The sequence below is a fragment of the Crocuta crocuta genome, unplaced genomic scaffold (assembly GCF_008692635.1).
Source record: "Crocuta crocuta isolate KB4526 unplaced genomic scaffold, BGI_CrCroc_1.0 scaffold312, whole genome shotgun sequence".
Classification (NCBI taxonomy): domain Eukaryota; kingdom Metazoa; phylum Chordata; class Mammalia; order Carnivora; family Hyaenidae; genus Crocuta; species Crocuta crocuta.
In genome coordinates this window covers 370,843-378,815 of record NW_027527378.1, presented here as the reverse complement: position 1 = coordinate 378,815, position 7,973 = coordinate 370,843, and the positions used below count along the sequence as shown (strand labels likewise).

Below are 7,973 nucleotides of genomic sequence, written 5' to 3'. Positions count from 1 at the left end.
AGCCGCAGGCCCGCCTCTGTTCCTCCTGCCTCCATTTTCGCATCCGGAAAGTAGCCATGAGAGACCCAGAGGGGAAGTGGGGGTGTCTAGTCCAACCCGTGCATCTCACAAAGGAGGACCCTGAGGGGACACTGCCAGTGAGTAACCAAGGCAGGACCAGAATCCAGACTATGCCCCCTGATTAGTGTGCCTTCCACCCACCTGTTTCTTCCAGGGGTCTTCCCAGGAAGACAGGAATTGGCTGACGGGGTTGCTTTCAGTCAGTACCACTTCTCCATCATTCTGCCAGTTCCAGAGAAAGACACCAGGGAAAAAGAGCCGCAGCCTGCAGCCACGTTCATCTCAGCACTTAAAGATGCCCCCCAAATGGTTTTAAGTGGGGTTTCAAGTTTGAGGATGGTGAGCAATCCTAGGACGGTGACGAAGATCCTTCCAAAAGCACTGAGGAGGGCAACCGGCACTGACCATGACAACCAAGACGCCAGACCATACGGGAGCCCTTTGAAATGGAGGGTTTGGTTACAGCACCTTCTCAGGCCCTCAGTCCTTGAAGCCCAAGGACAGGTTCATGGGCCACACACCCGTGCGGTCGCCGGGACCTGGGCTGGGTTTAACGCTCTGCCGTCACCGTTTGGGAATTCTTAGTAACTCAGGGACAGGGAACCTGTCACGTTCATTGTGCACCGGGCCACTCCAATCTGGCAGATGGTCCGGCTTCATCACCCTCAGCCTTAAAGGGGTGTCCCATCTACACCGCCCCTCCCCCAGCCCAGCCCAGACAGACAGGAGCAAACAAAAGCCCTGTGGGCCGCGGTGTGGGGTTCAGGAGAGGAGGGATGCTGTGACAATGTCAGAGGAGCTTTAGGAGCCTACATCCTCGGGGAAGAGGCCCACCAACCAGCGGCCTCTTCCAACCCTGGCAACCTAAATGCCGGTATGACAGTGACCCCCAGCCCACCCCCACACCGCGTGCTGCCTGAATCTTTGGCTCCAAGTGATGCTCCCGTCCGCCCTGCTCCGGACTCAAACTTCCCAGTGCTGCCGAGAGCGCCAGGGTCAAACGGGGAAAGCGCGCGTCCCTCCCGAGCTGAGGGAAGCTGCCAGAAGCGCCCGGGCCCTCAGCCTGGTCCGCTTCCGCCCGCTGGGCAGGCCCCGCCGACGTCGCAGCTGAGAGAAAGTTTGGGATGGGCGATTAGCGGGGCGGCTCTCAGGAGAGTAATCCCGGCCCCGGCCTCTCCCTGGTCACAGGGGCAACGAATATGACGGGCAGGTTGCCCGAGCGGCCCAAACGCCGTACCCGGAACCCGAGACTTGGCGGCGAACACACTATCTTACAGGAGGGGCGGAGCCACTGCGGGGGCGGAGCTGCGTTAGGGGTGGAGCTACGGTGGAGGGGAGGAGTTTCACGGAGGCGTTGTTTTTATGTAAGCCTATGAATAAGCTAATGATGCCGCCGTGCTACCGCCGGGGTTCCATAGTGTAGTGGTTATCACGTCTGCTTTACACGCAGAAGGTCCTGGGTTCGAGCCCCAGTGGAACCATAGGTGGAAGATCCTCGCTTTTTTTATACTATCCTTTGAGGGCCCAGGTGAAAAAAATGAAAAGCAAGACAAAACACTTTTCTTTNGAGACTATGCTATGCCCAGATCGCGGCCTCCCCAAAATTCCAAGCTCACCAAGGAGTCCGAGTCAAGCATGCAAAAGTAAAGGGCGTTTATTCGGGCTTAAGTTCGGACTCTCAAACCTCACCAACGCGGTGGATCCGTGCTGAGAGCCCCGAACAATGGAGGAGCAGGGTTTTTATCACAGTTAGGGCGGGGGAAGGGGTGATGGGCAGGGACTGCAATGTGATAGGACAGGGTGACGGCAGAGGTTGATGCGGCGCGGAGGGATTGGTGAGTCTAAAACCAAGCGGTGAGAAATTGGCTAGTTTGTGTAAAATAACTGTTTGCAGTTCCCAGCCTTGACTCAGACCATAGGAATGTTTTTTGATTAGCTGATCTGAGGGCGGTCCGAGGATGGCTTTAGCCTTGAACAATCTGAGGCTTTTCCTGGAGCTGGGGCTACGTGCAGCCCCAGGTTGCTCTTAACGGAGGCCTTAATTTTAGGCTCTTCAACTAAAGGGGCATGTTTTACCGCAGAAGCATAATGATAAATGTCCTCTCCTCCCTTTCCCACTGCCCTCGCAGGACCTGAGAAACACCAGAGGTGGGGGTCTGGCCGTGTCGTAGTCCTGAGAACATCCCCACCTCACCGGGGCAGAGGCAGCCTCAGAAAACCCGAAGCCCCTGGGAGGCAAGACCACCCTTTTCCTGCAAAGCCAGGACAGACCTACCCCACAAAGCCTCCAACTGAAATATGGCAACGCAAAAGCGCTTTGGCTGCAGTTGTATTATTACAGGTTTATGATCATTATTATTAAAGGGTTAATGTGCCATTAAACTTTAAAATGCAGAGAGGGGGGAAAACAGTCCTTTTCTTTTTAATTCAGCAGTAGGGTTTGTGGAATAGACCTTTGTCCGTGCAATGACGGATCCATACACAGTATGGAGTAGATGTCAGGCTTGTGGACACCCAATAAATGCTGAGTAAATGACAACGTTTCTCTAGCTCCTGTTTGTTCCTCTTTATATAGTTCATGACAGTTTCGTTGGGGGAGGGGGGGTCATTGTTATCTTTTTATATTGGCCTTTTTCATCATTGACATGAGGAATGAAGGGAAGGTGTCTGGGACCCTGGGGGCTGTGGTGGAATAGTGGTGAACAAAAACTAAAAAGGGAAGGGAAAACTCAGTATTTTTCTCTGCATTTTTCCACATTGTTTTGCTCATACTATGTGTAAATTTGCATCTTTTTGTAAGTCAAGAGTGTAACACATGATTGTCCCTGTAATCACACTCGCTTCATTAACTTAATTTTTTCTTATCATTGTAACCGTTTTTAAGTGTACAGTTGAGTAATGCTAAGTATATTCACGTTGTTGTGAAAAAGATCTCCAGAACTTTTTTATCTTGCGAAACGGAAACTCTGTACTGGTTAAACTCCTGTTTTCACCCATCAACTTTATTATTAATGGCTGTGTAATAATGAATGATGTCTAGCACTGTTTTAAGTATATACGTACTCATCCCATTTGAACCTCTAACTCTATGAAGTAGGCATTATTATCATCATCTTATAGATGAGAGAGTTGAGGCATAGAGACCTCAAGTAACTTGCCTAAGGTCACACGACAAGTGGTTGAGCTGACATTTGCCCTCAGTCTGGCATGGGAATCTGTGCTCTTAACTCTACCCTCAGCACTGAACCCCCTAACCTTGGCTATGTAGACTGTTTCCTAGTTTTTGTTATGATAAATAACACAGCAAAGGTACCTCTTTCTGTGTAACTGTCTCCCTCCTCTCAAACTATTTTCCTGAGTGAATAGGTACGAACACGATGCCAAGTTGCTTTCTGAAAAGGGAATCCATGTCCCTTTCATAGAACTTGACAATGTCAGTGCTTATTTGGCAGGAAATTGCTCAAGGTCACCCCCTAGAAGATGGTGGCAAAGAAAGGATTAAGACCTGGGTCTTCTGATTGTAGTTTCTATTGCCCTCCACTGCTTCCCTTCAATTTAAAGGTAGCACAAAATACCAGTATCTTCCTTTGCTAAACCCACCTCAGTTGACATTAGATTCTTCTCTGAGACTTCCTTGTTGAGGCAGGTAACTATGTGGGTTAAGTTAGTAGGGCTCAGCCAAATCCCTAAGAATGAAATGGAATTAAGATGCTTAATGAGGCCAGTGCTCAAGTTAAGCCCCTGCTCCTGAGGAAGCTCTCCACTTGGATAAGGTAGAGCTGCAGCCAAGGGCAAGGGGAGAATGCCACGCAAGATAGAAGGCTTCTTGTTTTTACTTCTCTTTGGCTATGAAGGTATGTGCTGTCCAATCATTAGCAGTTATCAAATACTTAATAGTACAAATGCATGAATAACTTAGCTGATTAATAGAAATGCAACCTGAATAATTAAAACATCATTAATTAACAAGGCACGTTAATTAATCAAAATGCATTGTTAATGAATAACAGTTGTCTTTCTGCGGAAGTGGTTCTCTTAGTCTCTCACCACTGGCTTTCTGGTTCTCCGAGGAGCCTTCTAAAGTTCAAGGGATGCTCTAAATGGGACAGAAAGACGGAAGGGTCTCAGAAATCGCGGAAAATAGCTATAAATTGCAACGACTGATAAGAAAGTGTGGTGTATCCTTGAACGTTTTTTAGGAGTCAAAATCAGAGTGATTGTAGAATGTAATCTTCCCAACTAGGACACTACAGAGAGTGGAAGAGGATGCTATTAATAATTCTGCTGGGACGACAGGTGTAAACCAGGACTGTCCCGGGCAAATCGGGACGTGAGGTCACTCTCGTTTAAATATGGATTAACATAACACGCCAAGCCCGGCTGAGAGTCAGGAAACTCCAAAGACTCTATAACACTCGATCATTTTAAAATTTCTAAATATGGCCCTGGCAGGAGTAACAGGCTTAAATGAGGAGAAATTAAAAGCAAATCTCTAAAATATCATCCAGTTCAACAATTAAATTCTCTCTCAGTCCTCGAAATAACACTCCTTCATGCCTCTCTCAAGTCTCAAGGGCCTGTTAGTTAAGCATTCCTTTTTAGGTTCATTCTGGACACTAGCAATGGGTGGAATGGCTTCTTCGGGGTCGCTGTGAATTTATGCGTGGCACAGGAAGTAAATAAGGAGGGCAGGAAGGAGAAGGCCTCACCACTCTGTAAATGACCTGATACGCAGACATGACGCAGACTAGGTAGAGTGAGGATTCCTGGTTTAAATCACGCTCCCTTGTTAGATGTTATTGGTAGGGTCCGTCCTTTCATGATCTCCGTTCTCATGACTTTGGTTAGTCACCTTTCTCAGTATTTGGAAAGATCTGTATGAATATAATCCCAAGGTCATTTTGCAAACCCAAATATGTCTCTAAGTAGGGATCATTTAGACCAATTGTCTGGGGATTTTTCTTCCTCTTTGCAATGAAGAGTCAGCAACTTGTCCCAGTAACTCTTAACACTTGAAGGTGCTTTGGGGGTTTTGTTGCTTTTCCTTTACTCCTTGCCCTTTTCTCAGCAAGAAAAATCTAAACAGAGCCTTTGAAAGCCTAGATTCCAATACCTCTGGTTCTCTGATAGCCACAGGCCTCACCCTCAAATTTCTGTGTGATAGGCATTGAGATCCATCCATCCATCCATCCATCCATCCATCCATCCATTCCCTCTTTTGTCGGCTCGTTAAAGAACCCATCCCTGAGTTTCTATGGGCCAAACATTGTGTAAGAACTTGACATGCAGGGCAGATCTTTGTTACTTTCCGAGTCTGACAACTGTGCTCTGTGACCCCCAAGTGGGAAGCCCTATAAAAGTTTACCAACCCATTTTTATACTAGACTGGCCCTTTCGGGAGATATCTGTAATAAAACACACACGGTCCTGAGGCACAGAGCACAGCATTATTCCCAGTTCTAGAGCATATCAATCTGTGTGCATGGCTGAGAAGATCCAGGAATTTCCATGAAGGGCAGAAAATCCCATCTGTCTAGGCGGAATGGAATGTGGTCCACTGGGTGGTCTGGTGACCGTTTTATTATGGTCAGTGTGGCTTGGCGACCTACATGTGCTCTACCCTGAGCTAGAGGGGTGCTCGAGAGACAGAGAAAGGCTACAGGATGCGGTCGCTGTATTTAATCAGCTTACCATTTAGATAGAGAATCGAGGTCAACGCACATGGGAAAGATGTTTTCTATTGCACAAGTGGGAACCTGAAGACAAAGGTTCTTTGTCTAATCTATTCTTCACCGTCTCTGTTCCACGCTGGCAGCGGGTCCTTATTACAGTGAAATAAGATAAATAGATTGACTCCACTTAGGCGCTGGATGAAGGTTCATTTGGGAATGCACAAACGATCACAGCTAAGCACTTCCTTCATCTATAACAGAGGCAGGCTTCTATTTATCTTCCATTGGACATTTTGGGTTCCAGGCAGATAATGGTTTTTAAAAATCCATCTTAATACAATATCTAGGTCTGTTACTTGGTCATGTTCATTATATATATATAAAAAAATCAAGCTTCATCTTACAGGTGTGTCTCCTTCGCAGGTGTGTCCACCATCGGGGACACAGATTTTTTGTTTTTGTTTTTGTTTTTGTTTTTGTTTTTGTTTTCTTAAGCAGCTTTACTGAGATGTAATTTTTTAAAAAAAAAAATTTATGTTTATTTTTGAGAGAGAGCAGGAGAAGGGAGGGGCAGAGAGAGAGGGAGACACAGAATCGGAAGCAGGCTCCAGGCTCTGTCAGCACAGAGCCCGACGCAGCTCAAACCCATGAACCGTGAGATCATGACCTGAGCGGAAGTCAGATGCTTAACCGACTGAGCCATCCAGGTGCCCCGAGAGATGTAATTTCTATACCATTAAATTCACCCATTTAAAGTGTGCAATTCAATGGGTTTTAGTATATTTCTAGATTTGTGGAGCACACAATCCAATTTTAGAACATTTTGTCACCTCCCAAAAGAAACCAGTAGACATTAAGCCCGTCTCCCCTTCTCCCCAGCCCCTGGCAACCACCGATCTACTTTCTGTCTCTATAGATTTGCCTCTTCCAGACATCATGTTTAAATGGAATCATACAACATATGGTCTTTTATCTTTCACTTCGCATATGTTTTGGAGATTCATCTGTGTTGAAGCATGTACCCATGAATACGCCTGTAGCCAAAAATAGCACCATTTTCACACCAGAACAATTTCCTTCTTTCTTCTTCTTTGAGAGGGACATTACCGCAGCCTGCTCTTTTCCTCCTATGTCTTACCCTTATTTCACAAGTAGATGGGAAGCTGGTTACTGACAGGTTTTGTCATTCATAATTTTATGCTTTTCTCCTCAGCTTCATCTGTTTCCATGGGAAGGAAGGCTCTGTATTTAGTGACACCCATCAAAAGGACTAAGAGAGTCTTTCCTGCATGTCTAATGCCCACTTTTCCTCCTGAGCTTGGAAGGTACATTTTGAGAAATAGCAAGCCTTGAATTTTCTTGCTGCGGTAATGGGTTTCCCTGTGGAGTGGCCCTTTGGGCAAAAGAGCCAAATGAGCGCCTGTTGCATACGTGCAAGGTCAGTGCGTGGCGGACATCCCCGGCACTCTCGTGGAAACCCGTACCGTGGGGAGGAGTCTCGAGAATAATCCAAGGAGGGAGAAAAATGTGCAACCACATAATCAGAATCTTTTCCTCTCTCTCCTTCAAAGGCTGACCTGTTTTCTGTCGCTCATTCCAACAATGCCGTTTTCTGGTGTTACAAAAGGTTGCAGTCAAGCCGCCTTTTGCTATTGTTTGCCAACGTTTTGGTGATTAAATCATTTTGGGGGGGGGGAGCCACACAGCCACGTGGCTGCTCCCTTCGTGACAGCTTTTCCTGTAAAGTGCTTGCTGTTCTTTCTCTGCTCATTTCCATAAGGACCTGGTGCCTCAGACCCCCAGGCTGCCTAGAGGCAAATGCTTTCCACTTTCCAGGGAGAGGAGCCTGGCAGGGACGAGACGTGAGACGTGAGAAATCTGCCCCGCATCCTTCTGAACACACGAAGTGCCTCCGAGACCAGGCCCGCCTCTTAGGACTCTTCCTCTGGCGGGCAGATGGGTGGCACCACTGCCCCTCTCCTTGTTCGCCTTGTGCTTTCTTTCTGCAGAATGCAGGACCTCTCCGGGGCCCACTGGGGCCCCGGGGAAGGAGAAAGGCCCTGAAGCCTACAGCCATTTGAGGGCTCTCATCTGAACTTGGGTTCGCTCAGCTGCAGCTGCATAAACCCACCTCAGTGACGGACGCAGCGTCTGGGCCAAAGTGATTTGGTTATCAAGGCCACACTGTCAGTGACCCACAGGCCTTGCCTTTGCTTCCCCCCCCACCCCCACCCCGAAAGA

At 47.6% G+C, this 7,973-nt stretch overlaps 1 protein-coding gene, 1 long non-coding RNA gene and 1 other non-coding gene across 3 annotated transcripts in view; 2 read left to right on the top strand and 1 right to left on the bottom strand.

Annotated features, from left to right (window-relative positions):
* The window catches only part of LOC144237082 (uncharacterized), a 1,697-nt gene extending 778 nt beyond the window's left edge, over nt 1–919 (bottom strand). Inside the window, exon 1 of the long non-coding RNA XR_013336764.1 lies at nt 202–919. This is a non-coding gene — a long non-coding RNA (uncharacterized LOC144237082). The remainder of the gene's footprint in view (nt 1–201) is intronic.
* A 549-nt stretch (nt 920–1,468) lies between these two features.
* Nucleotides 1,469–1,541, top strand: TRNAV-UAC (transfer RNA valine (anticodon UAC)). Its single transcript has one exon. It is a non-coding gene; the product is annotated as a tRNA-Val (tRNA).
* A 2,321-nt stretch (nt 1,542–3,862) lies between these two features.
* Nucleotides 3,863–7,973, top strand: part of RS1 (retinoschisin 1) — a 21,183-nt gene continuing 17,072 nt past the window's right edge. Inside the window, exon 1 of the mRNA XM_077769963.1 lies at nt 3,863–3,914. Coding sequence (XP_077626089.1) covers nt 3,863–3,914 — 52 coding nt within the window. The remainder of the gene's footprint in view (nt 3,915–7,973) is intronic.